General features: G+C 36.9%; 1 protein-coding gene across 1 annotated transcript in view; it reads right to left on the bottom strand.

Moving 5' to 3' along the window:
* Positions 1 to 3,779: 3,779 nt before the first annotated feature.
* The window catches only part of LOC110283937 (vomeronasal type-2 receptor 116-like), a 35,533-nt gene continuing 26,623 nt past the window's right edge, over positions 3,780 to 12,689 (bottom strand). The window contains exon 6 of the mRNA XM_085832693.1: positions 3,780 to 8,651. Within this exon, the coding sequence (XP_085688819.1) occupies positions 7,723 to 8,651 (929 nt within the window). The 3' untranslated portion in view covers positions 3,780 to 7,722. The remainder of the gene's footprint in view (positions 8,652 to 12,689) is intronic.

The raw sequence follows: 12,689 nt of genomic DNA, 5'->3' as shown, positions 1-12,689 counted from the left end.
TATGCTCATCTCACATTTTCAGAAACCTTGGGAGAGCCTATACTAGTGAACTACTTATTTTTTTTTGTTGGTCTGTCATACAACTTAAGTAGCAGGGGCAACAGGGGTCCTCATATTCAACATCTACATCCATTTCAGTCTTCATATTGATGCTCTTACATGAGTAATTATAATTCAAAACCATAATAATTTGGATTACAGTGTAGTTCAAATTACTCAGTGAGTAAAAGCAATGCAAGCCTGAGGACCTGGATATAAATATTAAAAGCCCATATAAAAGCTTGAAACTAGAGCAAATGGCTACACCTCCCAATATTCTGAAGATGAGATTGGAAGCTATAACTAAAGTAAGAATCCTTGAAATCTTGACTGTGAGTTAACTTGCAGTACACAGCATAGCATAAACAATGTTGCATATAAAAGATGTACATCTGAAGAGATTTTTTTGATTAATAGATAAATGTTGAAATGCACTTAGCATATTCACATACATGCATACACACATACACAAAAAGTACACACAGGCGCACACACACACACACACACACAGAGACAGAGAGAGAGAGAGAGAGAGAGAGAGAGAGAGAGAGAAACTAGATATAAAAATAAAAGAAGAGAGAGATTGGCCATTTTGAATAAGATCTCCTTATTCTTTACCAACATGGACCATAATTTTCATATTTTTCTTCCCACCCATCATCCTCTTTCTTTTCCATAAAATGTACTCTTTACTCTATTTTCTTTGTTTTTATTATTCTAAGTGTTGCTTGGTTGTGTTTTTGGTTTTGGTTTTGTTTTTTTTGTAACCTAGACTTGTCTTGATATCACTACATAAAATAGACTGAACATAAACTCAGAGTGATACACCTCTCTCACCTGCCCCATTGCTGAGATTAAAGTCTTTTATAAAAGATTTGACAAATGTCTATGTTCAAATGGAGAATTTTTTTTCCACCAACTTCCCTATTCATATAAAAATGTACTCTTAATGCCTCATCAGAGTGCTTGGTTTTTTTGGTAGATTTGTTTAATTTATATAATTACTATTTTGAGGGTAATATTTTGCTATATAACTCAATAGAAGGTAACTCTAATCCTCCTGCCTCAGCCTAAATATTCATTGACTTAGCCTTAACACTACTTCCATTTCATATAATTTACTTAGCAAATTAACTTTGCTAATGTAATTACCCTTCATGGACTAAAGTATTCTTATAACACCATCCATTATTTCCAGGACAATGAACCAGGTCCTGGGATTACTAGCAGGTGATTTAATTAGCATTGATTTAAAGTTCCCAGAGTCCATTACAATGAGCTACCACTCGAATACAAAAAGTGAAACAATAAAGACTTAGTAAACAAGCAAACTTTATTTGGTCTTATAATTTTTAAGTATTCATTCTGTTTAAACTTTCATGTGTATACTATTGTAAATTCAATAAATAATTATAAAAAAATAAAAGTTGTGTAAATATTTCAATGTTGATACCCACCCAGTTTTCAAGATATTAAGCGTAAAGTTTATGTATGATAAACCAATCCTGGTTCTGGAAATGTCCACCCTGAAAACATCTGATCTCCAAGAAATCCAAACTAAGCCTTGTCTTCTCCTTAGTGCCCTGATGATTCTTGCCTGAGCAGAAGCAGCCACTCTCCTGGAAATTTACCTTCTAATAAATCTCTTGTGTGAGACTTGTTTTCTCTCTTGTTAGTCTATAAAGTTCACTTGGAAACTATCCGTAAACTCTAGTTTATACATATGATACTCATTGTCTTCTTCATTGATTTCTTAGCACCCCATCAACCAGAAACAATTAGGTAATTTTCCCTAAGTTTCACTGAGTCAACAGAAGTGACTCATGATTGTCTAGAATCCCTCTGGTATGCTTGGAGTACAAAGTACCAACAGCCATGGTCATAAAGTCTAAGGATGAAACTCTCTGACCCTATCCACTACCCTAAGTGCTAAATCACTGAACATTCTTTAGGTTTCCTTCCATCTTTTATATATATGTTTTTTTTATTACGTCTTTTCCTCAATTACATTTCCAATGCTATCCCAAAAGTCCCCCATACCCTCCCCCCAACTCCCCTACCCACCCATTCCCAATTTTGGCCCTGCAAGTCCAATGGGCCTCTCTTTCCAGTGATGGCCTACTAGGCCATCTTTTGATACATATGCAGCTAGAGTCAAGAGCTCCAGGGTACTGGTTAATTCATAATGTTGTTGTACCTACAGGGTTGTAGATCTCTTTAGCTCCTTGGATACTTTCTCTAGCTCCTCCATTGGGTGCCCTGTGATCCATCCAATAGCTGACTGTGAGCATCCACTTATGTGTTTGCTAGGCCCCTGCCTAGTCTCACAAGAGACAGCTATATCAGAGTCCTTTCAGCCAACACTTGCTAGTGAATGCAATGGTGCCATCGTTTAGAGGCTAATTATGGGATGGATCCCTGGATATGGCAGTCTCTAGATGGTGAGACAAAAGGCTTCCTTCCATCTTGTCCTCACTTTAGAGCTGCCTATAAATTCCACAGATCCTCTAGATACTTGTAGGTTTGTTTTTTTTTAACTTTATTCCCTAAAGTTTTTCTGTGGAATAAAACCTGCTCAGTTTTTCTTTTTGCTTCCTGTGTTCTAGGAATTTCCTAGTAATAGGCCAGAAGTCTCTTCTCGGGCTTTGTGTGGCTAATACCTTAATCTCCTAGTGAATAATCCTCTACCTGACTGCTTTGGCAAAAGTTTCTTGTGTGTCTCTCCTGGGTCAAATTTCATGACCCCAGTTGTAGCCTCACCCATTGTCTTATTAGACACTTTTACCTCATCACTCTTTAATTCTTCTAAGCAAAATATTGCTAGCACCCCTTACTGCTCCCACATCTATCTCTTTATTATAATAGTCTGATTTACTTACCAAGGAACATGCTTTGTGGTCACACTAGATTTGGGAGATTGAAATAATTCCTTAATCCTTAGTACTACCATGCCCAATCATTCTTCAAATATTCACAATGCCTCAGTTGTCTATTCTATCGGTGTCTGGAACTTGTGTCCTGGTGTTTATTTTTCCAAACTTAGGGGTGATTCCTGTTGAAGAACCTGTGTCAATTACCATCACCAGATTTAGACTGGTTTGGTATGATAAATGAACAATTCTAGTCATCATTTTTCTAGTATTACTTGTCATAAGTGTTGGCATTATTATTTGAACATAATGAGTGATTACTTCTCTAGCTATTTCCTGAGAGGTCTCCTCTCAGTTCATACAGGATCTCCAAAGATAGAGACCTGACTACCCTTACCTTCCAAAGTCAAATAGCCTCACTGACCACCGCAGTATTAAAACATCAGTAATGATTCAATTCACTAACAACAGAGAAAACTGTCCATTTCTTAGGAGAAAAGACTGTCTATTTCTTGTGGACAAATGCTGCTTTCACATGAACAAATTGGATAAACAAAAAGACAAGATCCAAAAATTCCAAATGATCTACAGAAATGGAAGAAATAGCTTGGTTTCTGTCCATCAGATTACTGAAGGTCAGTATGGAATATTAGACTGCCCATTTCAATCCCACTTCATCTCCTTTCCTTTCCTTTCCTTTCCTTTCCTTTCCTTTCCTTTCCTTTCCTTTCCTTTCCTTTCCTTTCCTTTCCTTTTCTTTTCTTTTCTTTTCTTTTCTTTTTTCGTTTTTTTTTGTTGTTGGTGGTGGTGGTGGTGGTTTTTTGTTTTTGTTTTTCGACACCTCCTTTTCTTAATCCTACAAATTGCACTGCATTTATAAATCTTGTTTTGATTTCATAGCGGTAGAAGATGTCAGGCAAACAAGAAATATAAAGAAAAATAAAATTCTCAAATCTTAATAAGGTCATGAACACCCAAAGAGAGCATGTATTTAGAATTCCAAATAAACATAAGCAAAAGGCATTTTCACAGAACATTACAGTAAATTCATTAACAGTACAGAATATTAAAATAGTTAAAAGAATAGGAACAGGCCATAAAGGCAAACCTATCAAAATAACAACAAACCTTTCATCAGAGAACCTGACATCAGCAGAACATGGGATACTGTGTGTCAAGACCTGAAAGTAAGAAATTCTCTGCCAATGTCATTGTATCCAGCTAAGTTACCTTTCAAATCCAGATGAAAATACCCACACACAAAAATGCAATTCATGACAAGCAAAGCTATTCTTTAGAAGATATAATAAAATCCTTCGTGCAGAGGAGGAAGCCTATTTACATGCTTTATTTCTTGAAGGGTAGTAAAATAGTGGTCTACTTTCTCAAGTTGATAATTATATGATTAAAACTACATTCAACCAACAGTTAAGGAAAAGGTGATGAAGGAAAATTAAAATCAGACATGTCAGATATGAAAAATACTAGATAAAAATTTGAAAGCAGTTTTTTTGTGAGTTAAGAAACAGTGTAAGAGAAAATATTTACTATACAAAGTCATCAAAAATATCATCAAACCAAATATAATAACATTTAAATAGCACAAGTTCAAAATGGAGACATAGCTCAATGGTTGTCTAAACTGCCAACAAAAAGAGTATATATGAAGGGATTCATGGCTCCAGTTACATTATCATCAATGGGAGGCGATGCCCTTGATTCTGTGGAGTATTGATACCCCAGCATAGGGGAATGTGAAAACAATGACCCAGTAGTGGGTGAGTGGGTGTAGAAGTATCCTCATAGAGGCAAAGGGGAGAGGATATAGGAGGGTTGGAGTGTTGATTTGTGGAGGGGAAACCAAGAAGAGGAATATCATTTAAAATGTAAATGAATAAAATGATTAAGAGCAAAAGAAGGTAAGAAGGGGAAAACAAAACAAAACAAAACAATAATCTCTGAATCAAAATTAGTCCTTGTGTAGATGACTTTAGTACAGTATTCTACCAGCTCTTCAAAGAAGAGCTAATACTTATTCTGATCATAAAAAGATAAAGGGGTACTAATATATGTTCTATCTGGGTGTGGGGGAAGGTGGTGCTTTGGAGGACCTATGCCAAGGCATCCCTTCCCTCTAAGAGACCAGCCACATGAAGGTATAAGAGAATAGAGTTTATTCAGGGGACAGTGAGGGAAGGTAAGAGGGTAGCAGAGGCAGAGAAAGGCAGAGAGAAGGAGAGAGTAGAAAAGTAGAGGTTAGACATGACCACATGGAAAGGAGTGGGGAACAAGGGGGCAAGAGGCAAGGGTATGAGAAAAGGAGAGACAAGAGAAAGTGGAAGGGCCAAACAGCCCCTTTTATAGTGGGCCAGGCCTATCTGGCTGTTACCAGGTAACTGTGAGGAGGAGCATACCAGGCAATAGCCAGGTATCTTTTGGGGTGGAGTCCAGACAGAATGCCAACATTCCCCTGTTTTGGATTAGTTAATAAAGGAAATATTAGAAAGAGGTGATGGCAAAACAGGAGTAGGGTCATTGTGATATCTGGCTGTTTTATGCTGACATTGGGGGCTACATGTCTCTGGGGAACCTAGAGAAATGGGTATCAGGGCTGTTTGTCCAGTGTTAGTAGAGTTGGCTGTTTTCTTGCTGTCCAGAGCCTGCTGAGTTACCCGAGGATAGGTCAGAAGGAACAGGCTCAGAAGTCTGTGTCTGTGACAAAAGATCGGAGCATCTGAAAGTTGCTTTTCTGGAGCTGTCCGGGGTATAGTAAACACCTGGACTTGGCAAGATGTTGAAACACATTATTATAGGTAGAGAATAAGATTTGAGAAGTACATTTGAAAGAAAGAAAATTGGTTTTCTTAGGATGTACATTTGAAACCCAGAGGAATCCCACCCTTTGGAATAGGTTAGGCAGATATACTTACCTGGATAGAGTCTATTTAGTCTATAAGAGAAAGATCTGAGTGGGTTTCCTCTAGCTTATAAGTTTATAAAAGAGATAATATAAGTTAGCAACATGAATAGTTTTTAAGATGAGCTTTTTGTGGAGCAGGAGGATAAGTTTAAAGAGTTGGATCATATAGCGGAATGTTTATTAGAGTTAGTCAAATTCATAGAAACTCATATAATGTTAGGACAGTGGCATAACAAGAGGAACTATGAAGCATTTGATTAATGGAAATAGAGTTTAGGAAAGGAGATAACAGATTACATCTGTGAAAGTTTTTTTTTTCTATCTTCTGTCTTAGCTGTCAATGTAATCAGAAGTCTAGGTAATAAACAATAATTTAGCATGGAATCTTGGGCAGAGTCAGTCTGGCTTTAATCCCAGCACTTCGGAGTCAGAGGCAGGTGAATTTCTGAGTTAGAGGCCACCGTGGTCTACAGAGTGAGTTCCAGGACAGCCAAGGCTACACAGAGAAACTATGTCTTGAAAAAAACAAAAACAAAAAACAACAACAAAACAAAAACAAAGAACCTATATTAATATATGAGATTAATTTTAAGGTAATTTTTCTAATTCCTCAGCTGTTTTAGTAGGATAACTTTGCTCTTCTGATGCCACTTGACTTGGCTGTTATTGAATGTCTTCTTATGCTCTCCTCTAGCCAACCAGGTTTCAGGTTATAGGTTTATATACTCTTTTCTGATTTTATCTTTGCTATGTAGGTATTTTTGCAAGTTTTCTCTTGGTTTCTATTTCTTCTGTTTCTGTCTCTGTCTCTCTTTCACTTTTCCTCTCCCTCTCTCCATTTGCCTGAGAATTCTAGGCATGTAGTTACCAGTGTGTCTTCAGGTCCAATATGGTACTTCCTATGGGATTTATTTATTCATCTTTTTATTTTTTTTGAATAGCCTTTCAATGCTGTCATTGGCTTTTCTAGATTTAGTGTATCAGAGATCTTCTGACAAAGATGTAGGCCAAAATATGAAGCTCACATGAAAGGACTTCAGCTTAGGGCTATTGAGTGTACATTAAGGTGAGCTGTTGTGCAGGGAGCAGAGTTTTACTGTGGGTATCTGGTGTTGATGGGGTTTCTGGCAAAGCAATTGCAATTGACTTAAATATAGAACCCAGGTAATCGAAGGCAATTTATCGGTGTTTTTTGTAGTTTAAGAGGTGATTGTTTATAAAAGGCTCTTACATGAGCCACTAACCAGGCAGCATATATGGGCTGGTCTGAAGTCTCTAGTACATATATAGCAAATGACTGCCTGGTCTGACCTCAGTGGGAGAAGAAGAGCCTATTCTTTAATAAAGTTGGGGCCCTAGGGTGTTAGGAAGCCTAATGGATCATGGAGAGAGGGAGCATCATCTTGGAGGTAAGCCTGAGGAATAATGGGATGAGAAACTATGGGAGGGGAAACCAGGAATGGGGCAATGCCTGGAATGTAAAAAATAAAATAATAAAAAAAAGGATTTTCCAAATTTCCAAATTCTATGGTCCTAATTCATGCATAGTAAAAAATGTGAATCAAATTCAAAGCCAACTTATCTCAATAACATGAAAAGAAAGTTCATGTCAAAGAATAATACAGAAATTCATGATCCAGATATGGCACCACCAATTCTTAGACATGAAGGAGTAGAGGCTCAGAGAGTAGATGTAGTTTTCCAATCTAGAAACCAAAGCCAAACAAGAAAGGCTCTCACACTAGAACATTGTAATACAATTGGATAAAGAAAGAAAACATAACAGAATTGAATGCATATTATAATCTCATAGAACATGATCAGAAAAATATAGGGAATGAAATAAGACCTTTTATGAAATTATTAACATAAAAGATTAATTTGTTTTTTGGACTATGTTTTTTGAGATTTGTTTTTTCTAGAGTGTATTTTGTTTCTGATATAATTAAATGTATTCTCATCTGGTCTCAACAAGACAATGTAACACTTAGGACCAAATATGAAGCCAAGAAGTGCTGTGCTGGAAGCCAAGATAGAGAATATTTCTGTAGCAACCATGAATTTCCCCTTAGTGCTATGGTAGACAGGAAGGAAAGTGACCCAGACACAAAAGAACACCAGCAAGCTGAATGACAGAAATTTGGATTCATTGAATGTATCAGGAAGAGTTCTAGATAAGAAGGCCACGGTGTAACCACAAAGTGCCAAGAAGCAGAGGTATCCGAGGACACAATGGAAGGCAACAGATGAGCCCTTGTTGCAAAAAATGATGATGTGTCCATGTTCAGTATGAGCATCTTGGTCGATGAATGGAGGAGAGGTTGCCATCCATGTTCCACAAAAACCAACTTGGATCAAGGTGCAGATTGGAATGATGTAGTTTGGGGCCCTTGATATCATTAGCCACCTTACCATTCTCCCTGGAAAAGTGGCCTTGAATGCAATAACCACAGTAATAGCTTTGGCCAACACAGTGGCAAGAGCCACAGTGAATGCAACTCCAAATGTGGTCTGCTGAAGGATGCAGGTGTTTTTGTTGGGCTGGCCAATGAAAGTCAAAGAACAAAGAAAACAGAAGGTGAGTGTGATGAGCAAAATGTAACTGAGAGCTTGGTTATTGGCCTTGACAATAGGAGTGTGTCTGTTTTTCACAAAGATGCCAATAACAAAGACTGTGAGTGCAGATAAGCACAAAGCTATGCTGGCCAGGATCATCCCCAACTGGTCTTCATAGGCCAGAAAGCTTACAGCTTTCTTGAGGCAATAGTTCTTCTCTGTGTTTGCATAATGACTCTCTGGACACTTTATACATTGATCCACATCTGGTCAAAAATATAGGTTATCATGAGATTATGAGTCCAGGTTGGATTGATCCCTTTTTTCCTGAGACATTATTCAATATCTGGACTATTACTGTTACATTTCTTTGCTTTTTCAAGGACAAAGTAATAAGCACATTGTTTTGTATAATTGCATACTCATAAAGAAACTTCTTCCTTATATATTTCTTTTAGTATTTATGTTCATATATTTTTTTGTTCCAATCCATCTCTTTCCTACTGTTAATCTCCATTCCTTCCCTCAGATTTTCCTCCCAACTTAATTCCCCCCACCTCTCTCTTGCTATAACTACTGAGTCAATTCATTATTACCAGTGTGTATATTACTGGGGATGGCTTCAGTTGGACCATAAATAGACATACAGGGTCTTCATTGCTAAAGCAATGTGATGTTTCCCTTTTTAGTACAAAGTACTTCCAGGAACTTTTTTGATAATCCATCTTCATCATAGTTATTGAAATTGAACTAACCTAATGCTTTCCCTCTCTTTACTGACAAATTTTCCCTGCCTTTTCTGATATTGGTATGTCGCTTTTGATAAGTTATATTGAATAAATGTACCTCAGGCCATATATCACTTCACGAATAAAATATTGTTTATTAATTAATTATACATGCAAAATTTATTACAGAGAGAGGATTTTTGCAATGCTTTTCAATTAATGCTTTTTAAAATATGTCAGACCTAAATTCACTTTTCTCCTTGGAACTCTTTAAGTTTCCAATTTTTTTTTTTTCATTCTCTACTGGAGTATAGGGAAGAGATCCTATTCCATTGCATTTACTATTACATTAGTAAATGCTCAAATAGTACCCAGTAAAATGATTTCATAACATTTGAGACAGGGATCTATTTCATGTAAATAGAAAATTATTACAAAAATTGAAGAATGGGTTGAAGAGATGGCTCAGCATTTGAGAGCACTGACTGCTCTCTTCCAGAGGTCCTGAGTTCAATTACCAGCAACCAAATGGTGGCTCACAATGACCGGAAACAGGTATCCAATGCCCTTTTCTGGTGTGTCTGAAGACAGTGACAGTGTACCCACAAACATGAAATAAATAAATAAATCTTAAAAAAAGAGTTGGAGGACTTTAGAAAATCGTTTTATCCATTGTATATTTTGCCTTCTTTTTCAAAGTCCAAGTGTTCATAAGTGTGTGGTTTTATTTCTGGATCTTCATTTCTATTTCATTGAACAACATGTCTGTCTCTGTACCAATAAAATGCAGTTTTTGTCAGTATTGCTCTGTAGTAAAGCTTGAAGTCAGGAATGGTGATTCCTCCAGCCATTCTTTTATTGTTAAGAATTGTTTTTTCTATTCTGGGATTTTTGCCTTTCCAGATGAATTTCAGAATTGCTCTTTCCATGTCTTTGAAGAATTGTGTTGGGACTTTGATGGAAATTGCATTGAATATGTAGATTGCCTTTGGTAGGATAACCATTTTTAGTATGTTAATTCTGCCAATCCATGAGCATGGAAGAGCTCTCCATTTTCTGAGAGCTTGAATTTCTTTTTTGAGAGACTTGAAGCTATTGTCATACATACTTGTTTGGTTAGGGGTACCCCAAGATATTTTATTTAATTTATGGCTACTGTGAAGGGAGTTGTTTTCCTAATTTCTTTCTCAACCTGTTTATCCTTTGTATAAAGGAAAGCTACTGATTTATTTAAGTTAATTTTATATTTGTCCAATGTGCTGAGGTTGTTTATCAGTTGGAGAAGTTCTCTGGTAGAATTTTAGCGGTTGCTTATGTATACTATCATACAATCTGCAAATAGTGATTTATTTTTTCTTTGCCAATTTGTATTCCCCTGGTCTCTTTTTGTTGTCTTGTTGTTCTAGCTAGCACTTTGGGTCTTATAATGACTAGATATCGGGAAAGTGGGCACCTTTCTCTTGTCCCCAATTTCAGTGGGATTGCTTCAAGTATGTCTCCATTTAATTTTATATTGGCTGTTGGCTTGCAGTAAATTGCTTTTATTATGTTTAAATTCCTGTTCTCTCCAATACTTTTAACATAAAGGGGTGTTGTATTTTGTCAAATGCTTTTTCTGTATCTAAGGAGATGATCATGTGATTTATTTCTTTAAGTCTCTTTATATAGTAGATTACATTAATAGATTTTTGTATATTGATCCAACCTTGCATCCCTGTGATGAAACTTGATCATCATGAATCATTGTTTTGGTGTGTTCTTGGATCAGTTTGTAAAATTTTTATTGAGTATTTTTGTATCGATATTTATATGCGAAGTCTATTTTTTTTTTTTTGGTTGAGTCCTTGTGTCGTTTAGGTATCAGAGTAATTGTGGCTTCATAGAATTAGGTAGTGTTCCTTTTCTTTCTAGTTTATGGAATAGTTTGAGGAAAATTGGTATCAGGTCTTCTTTGAAGGTCTGGTAGAATTCTGCACTAAATCCATCTAGTCTTGAGCTTTTTTTGTTTAGGAGGTTTTTAATGACTTGTTAAGCCAAGAATGGATAAAAGAAAGCATCTTCAATAAATGGTGCTGGAATAACTGGCTGTCTTTATGCAGAAAAATGAAAATAGATCCATTTTTGACACTTTTCACAAACCCTTAGTCCAAGTGGATCAAGAACCTCAACATAAAAAAGATACATTGAATCTAATAGAAGAAAAAGTGGGAAAGAGCCTTGAACTCATTGGCACAGGGGTGGATTTCCTCAGCAGAACGCCAAAGCCTCATGCTCTAAGATCAAGAATTGATAAATGGAACTTCATGAAACTTGAAAGTTTCATTAAGGCAAAGGATGTAGTCAATAAGACAATTTGGCAACCTACAGATTGGGCAAAAAACTTCACTAACCCTACATCAGATAGAGGGTTAAATATCTAAAATATATAAAGAACTCAAGAAATTAACAACCAAAAAACCAAAGAACCCAATAAAAAATGGGGTATAGAACTCAACCAAGATTTCACAACTGAGGAATCTAGAATGGCTAAGAAGCACCTAAAGAAATGTGCAAAGTTCTTAGTGATCAGAGAAATATAAATAAAAAAGACCCTGAAATTCCACCTAATATCAATCAGAATGGCTAAAATCGAAAACTTAGGTGACAGCATATGTTGGCAAGGATGTGTAGAAAGAGGAACACATCCTTCATAGCTGGTGGAATCACTCTGTAAATCAGTCTGGAGTTTCCTCAAAAAAATTGGAAATTGATCTACCTGAAGACACAGCAATACCAGTCTTGAGAATTTACCCAAAAGATGCCCTGCCACGTCACAGGGTCAAGTGTTCCAATATGTTCATAATGGCCTTATTTGTGATAGCCATAAGCTGGAAACATCCCAGATGTCCCATGACTGAAGAATGGATACAGAAAATTGTGGTTCATTTTCACAATAGACTACTACTCAGTTATTAAGAATGAGCACATCCTGAGTTTTGCAGGCAAATGGATGGATCTAGAAAAACATCATCCTTAGTGAGTTTAATACCAACCCAAAAGGACATGCATGGTGTGTACTCATTAGTAAGTTGATGAGAAGAAAAGAAAAGAAAAGAAAAGAAAAGAAAAGAAAAGAAAAGAAAAGAAAAGAAAAGAAAAGAAAAGGAAAGGAAAGAAAGGAAGGGAAGGGAAGGGAAGGGAAGGGAAGGGAAGGGAAGGGAAGGGAAGGGAAGGGAAGGGAAGGGAAGGGAAGGGAAGGGAAGGGAAGGGAAGGGAAGGGAAGGGAAGGGAAGGGAAGGGAAGGGAAGGGAAGGGAAGGGAAGGGAAGGGAAGGGAAGGGAAGGGAAGGGAAGGGAAGGGAAGGGAAGGGAAGGGAAGGGAAGGGAAGGGAAGGGAAGGGAAGGGAAGGGAAGGGAAGGGAAGGGAAGGGAAGGGAAGGGAAGGGAAGGGAAGAGAAGAGAAGAGAAGAGAAGAGAAGAGAAGAGAAGAGAAGAGAAGAGAAGAGAAGAGAAGAGAAGAGAAGAGAAGAGAAGAGGAAAGACGAGAAAAGATGAGAAAAGAAGAGAAATGGAAAGAAAAACTACAGAATATCCGAGA

Source organism: Mus caroli, unplaced genomic scaffold (assembly GCF_978045245.1).
Source record: "Mus caroli unplaced genomic scaffold, Mus_caroli_1 scaffold_18, whole genome shotgun sequence".
NCBI classification, from domain to species: domain Eukaryota; kingdom Metazoa; phylum Chordata; class Mammalia; order Rodentia; family Muridae; genus Mus; species Mus caroli.
Note: the sequence above shows the minus strand (reverse complement) of the source record. Positions and strands in the feature narration are given on the sequence as shown.